This window comes from Balaenoptera acutorostrata, chromosome 14 (genome assembly GCF_949987535.1).
Source record: "Balaenoptera acutorostrata chromosome 14, mBalAcu1.1, whole genome shotgun sequence".
NCBI lineage: Eukaryota > Metazoa > Chordata > Mammalia > Artiodactyla > Balaenopteridae > Balaenoptera > Balaenoptera acutorostrata.
Genome location: NC_080077.1, coordinates 48,921,193 through 48,941,621, shown reverse-complemented (window position 1 = coordinate 48,941,621; position 20,429 = coordinate 48,921,193). Strand labels below are relative to the sequence as shown.

Here is a 20,429-nt window from a genome sequence, read left to right as displayed (position 1 = left end):
GAAAAAAATGGAACTTCTTTGGCCACTGTTGACAACTGTAATCTAAATTTTTATACCAAATATTGTAAAAAACTTAATTTCCAAGATAAAGACCAAGAGCAGTATCCTTAATCTGAAAAGGAAAGAAATTTAAAAAATAACATTAAAGAAAGCACACAACAGATTTTTCTGGCTTGAAAATAAATTGTTGCTCAAAATTACTTCCTTAAATGATAAATCACCTATGAATTTTAAATATAAATTGTGATTAAAGATAAATTAATGTTGAAGACTAAAACTGGAGATTTAGAGTAACTGGAACACTTTCACTAGACTATTAGTCATTTACTGCAAAGTTTCAAAGAAAATATCAAGCTTAGTAATGTTCTGTTTGCTTGTATAAATAGTGACAAGTGGGCCTTCCCTGGCAGTTCAGTGGTTAAGACTCCGCGCTTCCAATGCAAGGGGTGCAAGTCTGATCCCTGGTTGGGGAACTAAGATCCCACATGCAACGCGGCATGGCCAAAAAAAAAAAAAAAAAAAAAAAAGGGACAAGCAAAACTGATAAGTAGCATAGTTTAAAAACATGGACATTTATTGTTACAAAATTAACTGGTTTGATTAAAAAACCATTATATTTAAAAATAATTTAATACAAGTTAACATAATTGTAAATTGTGATTCTTTTGAGTGCAAACAAGTGCTTACCCAAAGAAGAAATAAAACCTCAAGTTGCAATAAAATCTATTCCTGAAGTTAGTGGGTATTACATAGAAATATTTATACTGTGTTCTTCTACTCCCATATTTACTTTTAAAGAGTTAGGAGAATTTAAACAGAATGTGAAGACATAAATTATCAATAAATATAAAAAATATATCTGTACAAGACTTTTATTGAAGACATGATTATCTCTGTATAAATGCCTAAATATGAGACTATAAATAAAATAAAATGTTGAAGAACTCTGTTCTCTCAATTTTAGAAAACACGACTTTTTGGAAGACAGATGTTTAAAGTCAAGGCACTAGGACTTGGCTAATTTCACACAGTGGGATCATCAACAAATTGTGATTAAATGGAAACTACTCTAAAGACAAAAACCTTCCCAATATGAAAAACACACATCATGCTTTCTGAATTACAAAAATTCTAAACTAGAAAGGTAAGGGGACAAAAAATGTGAAATTAAGAAAAAGAAATTGTATCTTTGGGGTTTCTTTTTCACACAGCTATGCGTAGTCTAGGTAAATCTTCTGCAGGCATGCTTTTTGTGGCATCCAGTTGGTTATATTCCTGTATGAGTGCTGATAAAGATGACATGGCTTCTGTGAAACAGCTTTCCTCCATCCCTTCAATTTGGAGATAGTGATGAAGATGAGCCTATAAATAAAAAAACTGAATGATGTTGACCATTTTCAGGAAATTTAACACAGACAACTATCCTATAATGTAAATATTCTTATTAAAATGATAGTTCACACTCAGCTTTACAAGAGAAATGAGAACCTAAATCCTATAAACCCATGAGATTTCTCATTTAGAGTCTCAGTAAGCCTCTCCTCTTCAGTTATAATCAATACACAGATATAGCAGGCGGGATCACACCTGATTTGTGTTACTTTAATTCTTGAGAATACATCTTAAATAGCCAAAATAAACACATATAGTTAGAAAGGTGTACTGATGATTACCCTTTTTTTGTAGAGCCTCATGAATCTCTCTCTCAGTTCTATGAAGGTAGGCTTCACGCATGTGTTGTTTGCTAAAGCTAATAATGAATGGGAATGGCCCACAGGAGGTACTGAACACAGGCTGGTCTTCCAGCCTTCTTGATTCCAGGAGACAAACCGTAGAGAAGGTTTTAATCTGAGATGCAAAAACTCAAAGGTAAGAATTAAGGTACTAAAATATCTGCCACATTATGGCAGCCCACATTAGTTAAACTAGGACATTACTAATGGTACCATTCTAAGTGCTTAGTATATAACATAAGTTACCTATTTTTTAATACTAGCAGTATTATGGTACAGTCTGACAGTGAACTAAGGGACATTAAATTGGCCGTAATGGTGATTCAAGAAGCTAGAAACACATTCCTTAACATTAGAAATCTGGGGATGAAAAGAAATGAAGGTATTATAATTTTCCTTACTTTGTAATTCAATAGAGCGGTTTTCCTAAAAAATAAGACTGTCAAATAGTAAAACAAACTTAGAAGCAGTGTAGTGGTAGTGGCGGTGGTTAATAAAAACAATAACAATAGCTAAATTTCCCGAACATTTTCAGAAAATAACATCTCATCATTTAATGTGCATAACATAATTAACATAAATAACAACTTTGTACTATTATTATTCTTATTCTACATTTGAGGAAAATAGGCTGAGAGGCTAAGTAGCTTGCTCAAAGTCACACATCAATTAAGTTCACAGTGCTACTTAACTACATGCTACACTGTTACAAACAGTACACATAACATTATCTTGAAAAATATAAAATTGAACCTTTCAATATTTCTGCGAAGATCAGAAATCTGTACATTTCCTCTAACCATGAGGGCACAGGCGAGGTAGAGACTATGTTTGGGGTCAGCTCGAATTAGCTGGTGATCTTTACTGAAGGCATCTGAAAACATCTGATCCAACCTAAAACAATGAGACAGTCACTGTTTATACAAAATACTGTACTACATCTTTCTTCTATGTGTAACTATAAAATGAAAAGACAGTCATCTACAGGTAAATAAACTTCACACACAAATATATTCTGAATCTCAGTTATCATTTCCTCAAAGCAATCTGGATAAATATGAGGAGAGGAAATCATGCAATATTTTTTTTTAGGGGGAATAAAAAGCTTCTGTAATATATTGGTGATTTCAGGTAGCTACAAAATATTGACTACATCATTAGTGAGCTCTATGTAGTACTAATTTCTGAAAATTGTGTCATTTTTACTTAGTTCAGTATGCTTATCTACTTCGTAGTATCAGAACTATCAAAACTAATTAAAAACCTACTACATTAAGATTACTTTGTCTATAAAATATATCATGAATTAGTTAGGAATAATAAGGAGGAAGCTATCAAAGGACAATGTTAGGCTCTCCAAAAAAGACACTACTTTATACTACTATTCCTGAAAAGGGAGGCTTTTAAGGGAATGAAGTCTTTTAACTTCATTCTTTTATCATTCCTCTAAAGAGAGGAAGATAAAAGTGACCGACGAAGTTTATATCTAATAATATGCAGGCTCCTAGGCCTTTAATATGACCCCAGTCTGGTTCTTAAATCCCACTGAACTCAATACAAATATGATTAGGTTCCTTAGATAACTCTAGCCAGAACTGTGTGCTGAATTTGCAGAATGTCTAGGAAGAGCCACAGAAATTACACTACGCTGCCTATTCATTCAGTAGATATTTACTAAATGCCTATTATGTGCCAGGCACTATTCTAGGTGCAAGAGACCCAGCAGTGAACAACAAAAAAAATTTCCTACTCTAATGGAGCTTACATTCTATCCTGATTCTTCTACAGTAAGAAGGATAGAGGACTCTCTTAGTGGATGGTGAGCTTTGGGGGATTCATGAATCCTCTACTGTGCTCAAAATTGTGGTGTGTATGTGCTTTTGGGCATTTTTATGAAGTCAAGGAAACCCAGAAGAGGTTAAGAACCACTATACAACAAGTAGGCACACTCATTCTTTTGTCAAAAAAATATAAAAACTAGCAAGGAGCTATTTATAGTTATTGGGATATTTCTCTTTACATTAGAAACAAGGAATTTAGCATACACACTCTAATATGTGCTTTAACATTTTCATTGATAAAAATGGACTAGATGACGTTTATTAATATGAAGCACATCCAAAAACCATTCTGTTGTTTGTAAACTACTAAGAAATTAAAGTTTTAAAACTATGCCTTTTACTAGTACAATTTAAAAACAATTTATTATTTGCTCAAGGATAAACGTGTCCATATGTGGATATGGCAGCCTTTGAAATACCTATAGTACAGTAGAAGCAAAAAGAAAAAGGAAAAAACCCACAAAGCTAGAAAGAACACTGTGATAAGTTCCTTAAGAGTCTAACATTCTTAAGGTTCCTTACAGATTTTCCACTAACATATTTTAATTAAAAACAAACCTGCAACAAGCTATAATTATATAAATAAAAATTTTAAATGTTGACACTGTATTATTTTTATCAAAATATACCAAGCACGGGACTTCCCTGGTGGCACCGTGCTTAAAACTCCGTGCTTCCAATGCAGGGGGCCTGGGTTCAATCCCTGCTCGGGGAACTAAATGCCATATGCATGCTGCAACTAAGAGTTCGCATGCCACAACTAAGGAGCTGGTAAGCTGCAACTAAGGAGCCCACCTGCCACAACTAAGACCCGGCACAACCAAAAAGAAAAATGTGTACACTCACACACACACACACAAGCAGGATTATGCTGAACTTAATTAGAAATTACATGTCTATTTTTTTAAGGAGTAACTTTAAATGTCTGGATAATCACTATTGTACAATAAATAGTTTAGCACCAATTTACATTCAATGTGTCCACATTAAAGGTGTACCTTTTACTAAATATACTCATTTTTAATATGCTGGGCTGATAATAAAAGCAAACATTTAATGATTCCCATGTTCAGTAAACTATGCAAGTCGCTTAACCTGTTAAGCTCATCAGCATCCCACAAAGAAAGAGACCGCACCTATTAGTTGGCATAGTCAGTTATTTGTTACTTGCTCAAATAAAAGTTAATCAGTATTACTGTGACATTCCCACAGTATAGAATTGTTATGTTGCCAAAATTTAAACTATTAAAAAGATCTGTAATCTAGTTTTTACTTTATCATTTACATAATTTCCTCTAGCAGAGTCTGACAAGACCTTTTCCCTCAGTCAACTGTGAATGTCAGTGTGACCTTTTCAAGCTCATCATCACTGTATATGCTAAGAGTATGTTTCAACTACATTTTTGTTAAGTAAATTGATGTAAGTTTTATGCTTAAAAATGACACAGTTATAAAACAAGGTGTTCTGGAAGTGATACATAATAGCTATAATAGAGTAATATCTGTAAACCCTCTATGGTGCTAGACTGTGGTAAGAGCTTTAAAAGATACTCTTATTTAATATACCAACAAGCTTATGAGTTAGGTACTCTGACTCTCATTTTTAAAGATGAGAAAAACTAAAAGTTCGTCACCTGCCCAAGGTTCTGTAGCTAGTAAATGACAGAATTAGCATTCATACTTAAGTACATCAGACTTCAAAGCCTTTAAATCTTTTTCAATAAAAACTATATCTTTATTAATTTTCATGAGCTTAAAAATTTAGTTATTAGATTTAATTTCAAATAGTTTAATACTGACATTTTTAAACAATGACTTCTAAATAAGGAAGTATTCACTTAATGGAAAAATGGCTGTCATCACCTATATTTTATATAATTCTCACAAAGAAAATGGTACGAAGAAATAACTAGAGTTATTATAAACTTTTCTCTTTAAAATGTGTGTTTTTAAAGTAATTTGAGCCCTCAAGTAATTGGAATAAAGTTACTACATCTTACCTTCGAGAAGGAATGTTAACATCTGCCAGTGTATACAGAGGTGTTAGGCTTGACACAAGATAATGCAGTTGAGGAAAAGGAACTAAATTCATGCTGATTTCATTAAGGTCCATATTAAGGGATCCTTCAAACCTTGCAGAGCTAAAAAATTAACATTAAAGCATGAAAAATATTTAACTTAATGTAGCTTGATTTAGTAAGCAGGCACTTTCCTACATCCTTTTGTACGCTGTACTTCAGTAGAGAATATATGCTCTTTTTTTTCTGTATTAGTGAAATTTAGTATCATGAACATCGTGTATAAAGATAATTAAAATATAACATAACATCTACAGCAATTCTTATTTCAGGATTATCTGAAGTGTAACCACTCTATTACAGTTGCTAATTACCTACATAAAAATCTTACTTAAAACAGACTTTAGATTGAATTAAATACATACAGTTCAATAGTTATTTATTCTATAAGCCTTACTAATTTCCCCCGGGATTTGCTTACATGCTCTATAATTTGGAATATAATAATGCCAAAGCAATTTTTTAGATCAAAGTCGAAGAAATATTTTGGACCAGCTAATAAAGAGGTATAGATTAGCTGGTTTAAAAGGTTAAGACATTTCGCAGCAAAAAAAAACAACAACCAAGTTTGTTTTTGTCTAACCAAGTGTTTCTCAAGTGTATATCCTTCAAAACCCTTTACCATTTAACACCTGTTAATATTCCATGGAACGTACCTGGGGAAAATAAAATGCTGCTCTGGAGTCAGAGAAAATAAAATTCTGGTCTATCACTCCAAGATCTGAAAACACTAGACAAACTAAAATTTTTATTTTAAATAAAGTTTTTAAAAAATCTTCTACAACTCAGAATAACTAAAATATGCTACTGCAAAACATTATCAAAAGCAAGTGAAGTTTTTAAACTGCCCTTAAGTACACTGTCAACAGGATTACCTTGTTAGGTTGAGCAGCAAATTTGCCACAATGTTGTTCATTGCATCAAATGGTTTCTCCTGCCGCTTTTTAAAAGCTCCAGCACTTGAAGTAACCAGACTCTTTGGCTTTATAGCTGTACCCAACTTTCCAGAATTCACCATGAGGTCAATTTTGCTAATGATGTCAAATAAAGACTTTTAAGGAAAAAATATTGGGAGAGAAGCTATTAAAAGAGAGGACATAGATGACATTCTACCAGGAAGAAAAGACAAAAAAAAGCAATTTAAACTTATTTTTTCTCTTAGACGGGTAGGCTGAAAAGTGAAGAGACTGTTTCATGTACACACATAAGCATAACACAGGATTGAATGTATACATAATATGTCCATAAATTACAATGCCATTTCTTACTTGGTTGTCAATGGGCAACACACAGTCTGCATGCTCATTAAGTTCCTTCATTGCCAACATGCTATTATAAGGCGAGGTTATGACATCATCTTCACCAGAAGGATAAACTGAAGTCACGAATTTGTATACTTCTGGGAATTCATCCTCAAGCACCTTTAAAAGAAATGTGCCAAGTCCAGATCCTGTTCCTGAAGATTAAGATTTCAAAAAGAAAACAGCATAAATGGTTCAGAATATAACGGAATTCTGTGTTTTTTTGGTAAAAACCTATTTATTAAAGACATACAATTTTCAACTTATTCCTGTGATTATATATTAACTAATTAATTTCAGATAAAGAAATGAAGACAATATAGGTAGTGAGACTTAAAGTCATGAATTCAACCTCTGGGTCTGACTGTGATGATGAGAGGCCTTTCTACATTTTACACTTTTTTACATTTAAGTTATATCTCTATGATGTCAAAAGAACTGACTGAAGAGTAAAAAATGCAACTAAGACAGTATTTAGTCTACACTTGATGTTAAGCAACTTAAGAAAAAACAAACTACCTTGACATCTTTAGTGTAGCACCTATATAATCTTAATGATGAACACTATCCTGACCTTAAGCAACTTAAATGCTGAGTTAAAATTGTTTAAAGTTAAGCATGACCAACTTGAATTTACAAAAATTTCAAAGAAGAAACTTTTTTACTATCTATCTAAAAGCAGAAACTCTAAGAATCTCATTAAGGTAATTTCCTGACACACAGAGTTACATATATATAAATTCAGATATTTTTAAGAACTTAAAGAGAGAAAACTGGAATCCTTTACCCTGGTGCTTTTCAAACTATGGCTTGTGAACCATCAGTGGGCTATGAAACTAATTTATAAGGTTAGGACCAGTATTTTCTTCTCTTAAATGAAACGCAGAAATATTAGTATGTCACATATGGTGTGGGTAAATAATCTTTTGTTTTAGTTTGTGTATGTTTGTGTGTGTGTTGGTTTGTAATGTAAAACGTATTTCTTGCTGTCCTGATGAGAAAAAGTTTAAAAGCCAATAATGCTCTAACCCCATTTGGATAAATATTAAAAGGCTATGATGTGAAAAATATTAGATGAAAGCGAGGGAGATTTTTTGGGTTAATCTTTAATGAGGACTTTCTAAGCATTATAAAAAACCAGAGCCATTATAGAACAGATAGTTTTGACTCCATTAAAAATAAACAAAACTCCCCTCTCTCTCTATATGTATATATAAAAACAAACAAAATAAAAAGGCAAACTAAGAAAAAATCTTCAAACATGATGGAGGACTAAATTTCTTTAATAAAGAGGGTCACAAATCAACAACAGAAAAATATGAATAATGCAATGGAAAAATGAGCAAAGGATATATATAAGTTGTAACTCAAAATAAATCAAATGGCAAATAGATGTAAAGGTGCTCAACCTTTTCTCTAATTAAAAAATGCAAATTAAAACAATATAATTTTGAACATATTGTATTAGATTTATGTCTCATAATACTCAGTGTTGGTGACAGTGTGGGGAAATAAACTCTTATAAATTGCTGCTAATCATATGGATTGATGCAATAATATAGGAAGGTTATTTAGTAATATCAACCAAAACTTAAAATGTACATATTCTTTGGTTCCACTTTCCTTTCTAGGAATATTGCCTACAGCTATTGTGGCACAAATGACCAAAGATGTAGGTACCAGATGTTTGCTGGGGATTTTATGTAGTAGCTAAAAATCATAAATAACTTGACATCCATCAATGAGGAACTGACTTTAAAAATTATTACATATTCTCACAATTGGACAGAGCTGATGAAAGATGTTCAGGAAAGATTTAAAGTGAAAACATTACAGGGTAGTATGTATTGCATGATCTTGTTTATGTAAAAACACACACAATGGGCACAGGAAATATCTGGAAGGACAGACACTGGCAAACTTGATTATCTGTGAGGAGAGAGATTAGGGATTAGACGTGGGAAAAGACTTCATTTTTAGCCTTCAATATTATTTAAAGTATTTTTGCCATTTTCAGTGAATTATGAATAAAGTACAGTCTACTGAGATTCTGAGTAACAGAGGGATATAAAAAAAGCACCATAATGAACTATAAATCAAATTGGTTTTTTTCGAAAACTTACTCAAAATCTGCAGGTTAATTGTACCAGTATAAAGAAAATTAGTTTCTTAATTTAATGATTATGATGGTCTTCTAAAGGCATGGTTACATAGCAATTTTAACTTTTTCAAATGCTATCATACTGAATAACAGATATGTATAAGAAAGTCAACTGTACATAACCTGCTGAATATAAAAATCTTTATCTCAGCTTGGAGGAAAAAAGCATGGCAAATTTTTCTTTTCAAATAGGCTAATTCTCTTTTGAAATTATCAAATTATGATCTGTTTCTACTTCATGGAACAAGGGAGCAAAATACTTCACTTGCAAGGTACAGGCTGCCCTGGGAAAGAAAGCAATGCAGATCATTTATTCTAGGTCAAGGTGATTAATTACCATGTAAGGAATGATTTAAGGGAGTTGACTAAAAGGATTTCTTTTACTTATTTCTCTTATTGGACACAAGAAAGGATTGAAGGTGGTTAAAGAAAGGGTACTGATATTCTTTTGCAAACGTACCTATGAATATGCCACAAATACTTCGTTCTAGTCAGCATATGAAACTGCACAAGCAAGCTCTTAGGAGAAAAGCAGCATTCCCAAAAAGCTTATACTGAAATCTACCTTCTACTAAAGATAAAAGAAAAAATTTTTTCAGATTCAGTTCTACTGACTCTTTAAAAGGGTTTAAATTTTTAAAAAATGGTCATAGTGACACAATTTGACAAAAATTTAAGATAAAAAGCTGTTATGTACATACATTCATAAACACACTCTTAATTCTTAAGCAAAGGTCTGAAAACAAGACTTATGTTGGCAAAATGAATTCTCACTTGCATTTACACATTGTTATAGACAAATGAATAAATAATTTTACCTCCTCCCATGGAATGTATTACAAAAAAACACTGCAAACAATCACAGTGCTCTGCTGACTTTCTGAGTTTCTCTAAAATCTGTTCCTGATAAAGACTGCCAAACACTTTGTGACCCACAGCCCTGGAAAAAAGAATATAGATTAAAAAAAATATCCTTGCATTTATTATTTCAAGATTTTATTATTTCTGAACTAAATGAAAAGACTATAGATAAGCTTGAAAATGTATTTTTACTGTAGTAAGTAAATTCTATTCCTGTTTAACATCAATAAATCATATTATGATATCTCAAGGATATAGGAAGATAATTTAACAAATATATATACCTATAATCCTCAAATATCCTGATAAAATAGTTCATTATCAATGGATATTAAACTATGGTTTTTAAAATTTATCTGCTCTTAAGGTATAATTACAACAAAACAAGTTTTTAGTTACATAGTTTTTTCTCATCTTCATTGAAAGTAAACTGATTGCACTGCCTTTTATGTATTAAAAAGCAGAATGTGGTCAACTAGAAAGACATAAAAGTAAAATTTAAACTGACCTACTTTGGTTTAAAACATGAAAAAAATATTGGTCATATCATGTTATTACTAGATGAAATGCCACACAGTACAAAACTGATATTCATGAGGCTCTTCAAGCCTTTTTGGTTGCCCAAATTTGCAAGTATTATTATGATGAATTGAAATGTAAGAACGATTTCCACACAACATGTAGTCAGGTGTAACTCAAAAGTTACAGAATAAGTTATACGACAATTAGAGAAAGCTGGTTGGATAGTTAGGTGGACTCACTTATTTAGTGACTGGTTCTCCCCAAATGAGTCTCAAGACTCAAATTCATACTTTAGTAAAATTACACAATATTACACATTATAAACCTGAGGGACTAACTGCAAATAATTTAAATAACAAATATTAGATTGGCAAACAAGAAGCTACTTACTTTTTAAAAAATAGCAAAACCAGTGTCAATGTAAATTTTAAAATGATCACTGTTGGAGCTTTTTTCCCATTAAGGAGAAGAGACCATTATATATTTAAGGGCCAAATATAGCCTCAGACTGACCTTGAATGCTAGGACACTGGTCTGGCTTGCATCTCTATCAATTCTATTAAATCTGACCCATGGGAAAATTTTGACGGAGTCAAATACTATAGGTAAGAGAACAGTTTATAAAAATACTTACAACTTTTAAATTGATACAGCCACTATGGAGAACAGTATGGAGGTTCCTTAAAAAACTAAAAATAGGGCTTCCCTGGTGGCGCAGTGGTTGAGAGTCTGCCTGCCAATGCAGGGGACACGGGTTCGAGCCCTGGTCTGGGAGGATCCCACATGCCGCGGAGCAACTGGGCCCGTGAGCCACAATTGCTGAGCCTGCGCGTCTGGAGCCTGTGCTCCGCAACAAGAGAGGCCGCGATGATGAGGGGCCCGCGCACCGCGATGAAGAGTGGCCCCGCTTGCCGCGGCTGGAGAAGGCCCTCACACAGAAACGAAGACCCAACACAGCCATAAATAAATAAATAAATAAAAACCTTTAAAAAAAAACAAAAAAACAAAAAAAACTAAAAATAGAACTACCATATGACCCAGCAATCTCACTACTGGGCAAATACCCTGAGAAAACCAGAACTCAAAAAGACTCATGTACCACAATGTTCACTGCAGCACTATTTACAATAGCCAGGACATGGAAGCAACCTAAGTGTCCATCAACAGATGAATGGATAAAGAAGATGTGGCACATATATACAATGGAATATTAATCTGCCATAAAAAGAAACAAAATTGAGTTATTTGTAGTGAGGTGGATGGACCGAGAGTCTGTCATACAGAGTGAAGTAAGTCAGAAAGAGTAAAACAAATACCATACGCTAACACATATATATGGAATCTAAAAAAAAAAAAAAAGGTTCTGAAGAACCTAGGGGCAGGACAGGAATAAAGACGCAGACAGAGAGAATGGACTTGAGGACACAGGGAGGGGGAAGGGTAAGCTGGGACAAAGTGAGAGAGTGGCATGGACATATATACACTACCAAATGTAAAACAGCTAGCTAGTGGGAAGCAGCTGCATAGCACAGGGAGATCAGCTCCGTGCTTTGTGACCACCTAGACGGGTGGGAGGGTGGGACGCAAGAGGCAGGGGATATGGGGATATATGTATACGTATAGCTGATTCACTTTGTTATACAGCAGAAACTAACACAACAATGTAAAGCAATTATACTCCAATAAAGATGTTAAAAAAAAAAATGGTAAGGGTTTTCATATACAAATTAGTATGCTAGCCACATTGTTCCGTGCCTTAATACTTCTGATTTTTAAAATGTTAGAAAATTTCCATGCAGGTATGTTACATTTTATAAGAGTTGCATGATTTTCCATTGTATGGATATACTATAATTGATTTAAACAAGCCCCTGTTGAGTATTATCTGATGTTAAAAACAATGTTTCAGTGAACAATCTTTCATTTGTATCTTTATAGACAAGTGAAGAGTTCTATAGAATAAATATATAAATGTGGAACTACATAACCAAAAAAATAAAACTTTTGTAACTACTTAGCAGTTATGCAAGAATCAAATCACAACGAGAAATTTAGTAAATCAATTTTTCATGATTCATCTTTTTCTTAAAAAAGAAAGAGAAACAACTAGGATACAGATGGCTTCCAAGTATTGTGAACACCATCATCTATCAAGGAAAAGATGATGGGCTGAAAGGCCTAGAGTCAGGTATGGCAAGTTGTATCTTGCTTTCATGTCAGCAGGACCTATCAGAATAAAGGAAAGATTCCTCATTTTTTTCAGATGATATTTAATTTTTACATCCAGCATATTCTCACCAATTATTTCCTGAGCCAGAAATATCAGTGATGAGCTGCTTACTATCAAATACATCTCTCAATGGTCCCTGAAGAATTTCATTTACTACCCCTTCCTCCATGTCAATCAAGACAGCCTGAGAAAGACAAATAAAATGTAATTAGCATATTTTTCTTTAGTCACTCTGTAAATAAAAAGAATTTTTGAGCTAGAAGTTGCATTGTTCTTTTTATAGTTTAAGTTTGATCAAATCTTTGACTCTCTTTGTGCAGTCTGTTATAAAAATTAAAAAATAATTTCACTCTGCTCCAAAGGTGGAATCCAATGAAAAGATGGATTCTAAATTCTTACCCTAAGAATAAGAAGGAAAAAAAGGAACTGAATAATTCTGTCTGATTTTCTAACAATTCTTTTATTTATGTGCTTATGTGACTATAAATTTCTTGAGAACAAGGTCTCAGAAGTTTAGAAGGTAATCTTAACCAGAAACAATTCTCAATAAATGTAGGGTTCATTAATGTATTTGGTCACTAGGAATAACCATGCTGCTCTTTATGAATCACAGCTGAAAACTGTCCAAATCAAATTAGTAAACTACTATTACGTGCAAAGCCAAGGCACTGGATAGATGTCAAAGATGACAACAGGGTCCCTTCCCCTAAGTAACTCGCAATCTGAATTCACAAACTCACTAAATATCACAAACTTTATTGACATGGGAGATAACCTCTATTACTAAGAAGAAAATGAGAAAATAAAACATAAAATTAGCTATGGAAAGAAAAATAGAAAAGACTGGATGGAAATACAGCAAAATGAAAGCAGGGATAGCTTGGTAGTAGAATTATATACCCTCTGTCCCCACTGTTTTGTACTTTACTTTCTATATTTTCTACACTGAGGAAGAATGAAAGAATAAAATAGAGTTAAATAAATAAAAAAGCAAAGCTGAAAAAAGTAATCTGAAATGATGTTAGGGTACCCTTTAACCTAAGCCTTTGATTCAGTGTCACAGAGAAAGTGCTTGATTTATGGGCTTTTTCAGTGCGGGTGAGCATGTAACATTAAGCACTTCCTACATGCCACTGTACATGTATCACCCCATTTAATCCTCACAACCCTATGCATAGTTACTGTAATTACTCCCAGTTTACACATGAGGAAACTGAGGCCTAGAAAAGTTAAATAACTTGGCTGTGATTACCCAGCTAGGAAGTGGTAGAGCTGATTCAAACCTGGCTAGCCTGGCTGCAGAATCTTCACTCTTAACCACCAAACTCTATGCTCTATTATCTTATCAAAGGGAGACAGTCAAGTTTGGCACTTACCGAGTACTGACTACAGTGGAGTCACAATTTATGCCCATTTAAATTCTGTGAATTCAATTATTTGTGTAATTAAGTATGCTACTGTAAGCTGGCAATTAAAATATTATTACACAGTACTTTAGAAATATATTTCTAATTGTATGATAGTATACCACTTTTTTTTTTAACATCTTTATTGGAGTATAATTATTTTACAATGTTGTGTTAGTTTCTGCTTTATAACAAAGTGAATCAGCTATACATATACATATATCCCCATATCTCCTCCCTCTTGCGTCTCCCTCCCACTCTCCCTATCCCACCCCTCTAGGTGGTCACAAAGCACCGAGCTCATCTCCCTGTGCTATGCTGCTGCTTCCCACTAGCTATCTATTTTACATTTGGTAGTGTATATATGTCCATGCCACTCTCTCACTTTGTCCCAGCTTACCCTTCCCCTCCCCGTGTCCTCAAGTCCATTCTCTAGTAGGTCTGCATCTTTATTCCCGTCCTGCCCCTAGGTTCTTCATGACCTTTTTTTTTTTTTTTAAGATTCCATATATATGTGTTAGCATATAGTATTTGTTTTTCTCTTTCTGACTTACTTCACTCTGTATGACAGACTCTAGGTCCATCCACCTCACTACAAATAACTCAATTTCGTTTCTTTTTACGGCTGAGTAATATCACATGTTATATCATCATATTACAGTGGTATATTAGAAAGACTGTAAAATTCTGTTTTATAAATATGCTCCTTTAAATACAGCATCAATATACATACACAGGACTATACAGTCATTTCTTGGCACTTTTAGGGATTTTCAAGGATATTTTTAAAAACATGCATTTTTATCTTAAATGCTGACTTTAACACCTAATCAACCATGTAAGAGGCATTTCACTGTTGCATAAGATTACAAAAAAGAACAAAATTAGCTTCTACTGTCCTTGCTCCAAAACAGATTTATTGAGATGATTTGTGGAAGATTAAACATATTTAAGCCATGCTTTCAATTACTTTGCAATCAGGCAAAGGAAGGGGAATACAGAATACAAACTGACATTCAAGCACCTCCTGAAGTCAGTTTTGAGAGAATCATCACTGTCGGAGTCACTTAGCACTAAACCCTGACAGTCTGTAACTCTTTCAATCTTTCCTTAGTCACATAAGACCTCTGATTTGTTTTTCCATCGGAAATTAATTACAATTACAAGGAATTATTCTGGATTCCTCACTTAGCCATCCAAGATCTGGAGTCACGATTTCCAAGATTTGATGTTTATTATTTTCTTCCAGAGCTACCTGGTGATAGCTTTCAGGCCCTTGAGCTTCCCCTTAATTGTAATACAGGATTTACAAAATTCTGAGTGTTTGCCTATTAACACAGTGGAGGAACTCAGCCACCAAATTACCTTTTGAAGCCTAGACTCTTCAGTGATCAGAGCCATATGATACCAAGACTACTAAGAAGAAATGGAAGAACACCTTCTAGGAAAAAAGCCAAAGGCTATAGAAACATGCTGATTTATTCTCTTCCAGCAGTGTTTCCTCCATTTCCCAACTTGCTCACTGGTAGGGTGGTGGGAAAGAGCTCAAACTGGGAGTGGTCTAGGAAATGTCAACGTTTCTTTATCTCTGAGTAAGATTTGGATTGGGATGTTAGCACTCTCCAAGGCATGAACTATACCAAATGTTAATCAATTATCCTAACAGACTACAAGCACGTAGTCTCTGCCCTAAATTTGTTTCCCAAGGACACTGGAGATCACAGATACAAGGAGAGGGTTCCCAGGTACTACAACACTACTGCTCTCTACTCTTTCAGCCACTACTCCAGGTCTGATCCTTATCATCTCAATTACTTCCATAGCACCAAAACTGCCTTTCTTTTCTGTCACAGTCAAACATTACTGATCAACAGCTGGAAAAAGCAGTTTGTTGCAGAGACACACTCACAGAAGAGAAGTGTTATTGCAATGAGATTAAGACTAAATATGGGCTATTGACTAGAAGTATTTTTGTTCAGGAGGTCTTACATGGTTATGTTATGTATTCACTAGACTGTGGTTGAATCTATGCTTTGTACTGGGAATAGTAACTCTGGTGCAAATAAACCTTTCACCATTTTTATATGAAAATTAACCTTCATTAGAATGTATTTTAGGCTTAGAGTTAAGAAAGCTTTTGTTATCATTTATCTAGACATATATTTCCCCTAAAACATTTAGAAAAAATGCCAAATATGCAGTATTTTCACTTTAAGCACAAAATTTTCCCCCTAAAGTTTCATGGAGACACAAATGTCTGCTTAATTATATTTATATTAAATGTGGCTTAGCAAATACCTTGTTTTTATTTTGAGAAGTTAAATTAAAATTTTATTCTTATGATAGTTACAGAAGTAGAGTTATTTTAAAAACATATGCAATATAAGAATCCAAGTATATAAGACTTACTCGTGCTTTTAAAGAACAAATTTTCCCCTTGGAAATACTGCCACCATCACCAACCACTCTGAAAGATAAAAGATGAGAAAAGGTCATAAGATCTTCCACGCTAATAGTGCTATCAGGTAATAAAGTTAACTTCCATTCACATAGTAAAGCTACTTATAGGCCAAGTGAGGCATACACAAAAGGCAACAAAGAAGCCATTCATAATCTCCTTCTCCCTTACCCACCTCCCAATAGGCTGAAAAAGTGAGGTACTTATTTCCCTGGCTTTCTTTGTAGTTTGGGCTGGTCATGTAATCCAGTTCTGGGTAATGAAATAAAAAGGAGATATTCTGGGAAGCTTTCTGATAAAAAGGACCAGATGCAGTTGGTCCTTTTGCCTACCTTGAACACGAATCTGGATGGGATTCCTGGCAGTGGAGGCTGTCATTTTATGGTTATGAAGTAAAAAAACATGAGGACAAAAAACCAACACATGAAACAATATGACAGTATCCTGGTCTTTAGGGCACTTCTCTAAACACAGATTTCTTTGTATGTGACATAACTGGATACATCTACTGTTTAAGCCACCATTAGTGAGGCTTTCTGTTGTAGCCAGACACACATCAACTAACATACCAGTGACATACAGTTGAGTATCTAAAGCTGTTCCTAGAATTTCACGTTGAAGATAAGTCACCAAAGTAACTAAATCTATGACTAAAACAGTGGACAAGTCAATATAGTTTACAAGACAGAATATATGAAGGTAAGCTGAATTGAGCATAGATGATGCTATAGGTCGGGGGCTGATAAATCTATAATCCTCAAGCCAAGTCTGACCAGCTACTTGTGAAAACAAGTTTTACTGGAACAAAGCACGCTCATTTGTTTATGTACTATCTATACCTGCATTCATACAACAATGGCGGACTCAAGGAGATGTGATATGGACTTTATGGTCTGCAAAACCTGAAATATCTACCATCTGGTCCTTTACAGGAAAGGTTTGCCAACCCCTGGTATAGGTAAATTCTTATCATGTTATTAAAAAGGTATGATAATTTCCTCAAATAAAGAAGTATATACAAAGGTGTGGTCTTATTTTTGAAAAAGAATTTTTGTACTAACTTGTGGAATAGATGCTGCATGTGTTGATACTACGTTGGAAAGAAGAGCAAGATGCCAAGGCCCTTCTCCTCAAACTTGATATTGGAGAAATAAGTATGCTCTCGGGTTAAATTATAAAACAAACCGAGTAGATGAGAATAGAGTTACGTAAAGTCACCTGATTAAGAGAGAATGGCTTCCAGGCTGAGTCTCAACTATGTAATATTCAATGAAAGGAGTATTACAGAGGGAACGGAAGTACAGATTTAGTTAGAATACTACCTACAAGGAAGTATTACAAAGGCAAATTTGAGTCTCTTAATAGTATGTAGGGGAGATGTTCTAGTTTACAAACAAGAAGTAATCTAGTCTATGTGAGATACCTCCATATTAATAAATAACACCAGTCATTAAGGTAATACACCTAACTTACCTTGGTCTGATTCCATGGTCACTAAGTAACCTTTTATTACTTAGCTTTCCTGATAGATTTCCTACAGAAGAGAATGTGCTTTTGAAAGAAAATGGGTGTCTAGTCTCTTTGAGTTATAGCTCCACTGTCCATGACTACATTGACTTTCTGCTTTGTAATTTCCTATCTGAGTTTGGTTTATCTGCCTGTACTAGAGAGCACTGGACCCATTCTCAAGATGTCATCGAAGTTTCTGAGTTTGCAAGCCTGAGGGTCAGACTCTGAAATTCACTAAGGAAGTCGGGCCTAATTAGCCTTCCCGGAGAGATAACTGCCTCAAACACCCAACCAACTAATTCAAACTAGAACTGAAATCTTTATTAGATTAAAACTGGATCTAAAGTATGTATTTTTCAGTTCAAGCCCGGCAGGTTTAGTTTTATTAAGCATTTTGAAAATGCATGAACTTCATGATTCAACATTAAAAGCTTAGAAACACACCCTGAATGTCAAATTACTCTTTCCGGTAAAAGATATATACTTACATATACCTTTTATTAAATAAAACTAATCTGACAACTGCTTTGCTCCTTTTTAGCACATTCTATTTGTAGAGCAAATACTCCTGACCACAGGTAATATCACATAAGTGTAAACAATATATTTTTCTTTCAAAAGTTAGCCATTATTGAATGCACTAACAAGACACTCTCAGGGAAATTTTCAGCATTCCTTTCAGTGAAACTTTATTTCAAGGTCAAGTGAAAATTAAGCACACTAGGGCTTCCCTGGTGGCGCAGTGGTTGAGAATCTGCCCGCTAATGCAGGGCACATGGGTTCGAGCCCTGGTCTGGGAAGATCCCACATGCCGCGGAGCAACTGGGCCCGTGAGCCACAGTTACTGAGCCTGCGCGTCTGGAGCCTGTGCTCCGCAACAAGAGAGGCCGCGATAGTGAGAGGCCCGCGCACCGCGATGAAGAGTGGCCCCCACTTGCCACAACTAGAGAAAGCCCTCGCACAGAAACGAAGACCCAACACAGCCATAAATAAATAAATAAAAATAATTTAAAAAAATAAAATAAAATAAAATTAAGCACACTAAAGTTTCTTTTTATTCCTTTATATGGCTTTAAAAGGAAACCTGTTGTCCTGCTCTGCCTAATGATATGAGAATATTAATGACAAGAGAATGACAATATGCTTTCAATAATGAGAAAAACAAACAAAAAAGCCAAACAACTTCTTTACAGCTATCAACTGCTTTTACTGTCCTCTGAAGAATTTTCTCCCAAACTGCTGACATGAAAATAATTATTAAGCTATGTGACAGACTTTAACCCCATCTTACCTGGTATCCACATTTCTAAAGAAGCTGCTTATTGCCTCATCATAAATTGCTTTCTAAAAAAAAAAATACATTTATTAGTGCTTGATTACGTTTTGCCTCTTTCCCAAACGAAGTCCTTTTAATTTAATAATCCCACAATACTTTAAAGGCCGGCATATGGCTACAATAAGAAAAAGCAAACAATCATAAAATGCTTATACTGATTCTTCCAATCTAGAGAAGAGCAAATACCGCGAGATATATGGATTAAGTGCAGCTGAAGGTACTGAGAAAAGGCGTCCCCACAGGACTGTAGAGCAGGTGCATCACATGAGAGCTTTCCCTGCATTCTTGGTGATCATTTAAAAAGCTGACTGGTTAAATTAAGGAATATAATGCCACACATGGTACCTATTTCACAAAGTACTTTCACATATGCTATCTCATTGCTCCTCACAAGAACCCTGATAAAGACGCAACCCTGAGAATTAAGGAACCTTAAGACTAAGGTCTCCGGCGAGTGTTCGTTTGGACTCTTGTGTCTAACGCCAACAGAAGTTTACAAACCAGCTTAAACCAGAAGTTTAAAAACTCTTCCCTTTACCGAGAAGATCCCATACAACTTACACCGGCCAGATAAAAGCTCCCGGAGTATTAATTCTTATTTTTTGGAAGAGCCTCGGGGACAGGCGCGCATGGGGGTCTCCCGCGCGGCGGGGCCGGTACCTGGTTGACCGCGGCGTGCTCCCTCAGCGCCAGGTCCCAGAAGCAGCAGCCAATCTGGTTTCCGCACTGGCCGACTGCGCCCAGGAAGGTAAGAGAATAGACATTAGGCAGCAACAGGGCCACTCGCCTCGGCGGCGACCAGGTCCCCACCCTCCCGGGGCGGCTTACCCTGTATGACCACCGACTGGGTCATGCTGCGGCGCGGCCGTCCCGCTGCAACCAGGAGCCCGCGCCGGCCCGCGTATTTGCCTCGGCGGGGCGGCCGTAAGTCACGCTGCTGCTGCAAGTCGCTGCCGTAGCTCCGCTCTGCTCTAGCTTCAGGCTCAGATTTTA

At 35.0% G+C, this 20,429-nt stretch overlaps 1 protein-coding gene across 2 annotated transcripts; it reads right to left on the bottom strand.

The window, feature by feature from the left end:
• Positions 1-551: 551 nt before the first annotated feature.
• Positions 552-20,380, bottom strand: TUBE1 (tubulin epsilon 1). 2 transcript variants are annotated; one of them, XM_007190716.3, is made up of 12 exons: positions 20,265-20,380; positions 20,097-20,170; positions 19,392-19,444; positions 16,543-16,600; positions 12,796-12,911; positions 9,933-10,054; positions 6,921-7,108; positions 6,528-6,703; positions 5,575-5,715; positions 2,487-2,627; positions 1,674-1,848; positions 552-1,362 (listed from the first exon to the last, which is right to left on the bottom strand). In XM_007190716.3, exons 1-12 carry the CDS (start codon positions 20,287-20,289, stop codon positions 1,204-1,206), a joined length of 1,428 nt encoding a protein of 475 aa, XP_007190778.1. In that variant the 5' UTR covers positions 20,290-20,380; the 3' UTR covers positions 552-1,203. The 2 variants fall into 2 exon arrangements, with proteins under 2 accessions (XP_007190778.1, XP_007190779.1); XM_007190717.2 differs by having other exon boundaries at positions 19,998-20,170; positions 20,265-20,356.
• Between the last annotated feature and the right edge of the window lie 49 nt (positions 20,381-20,429).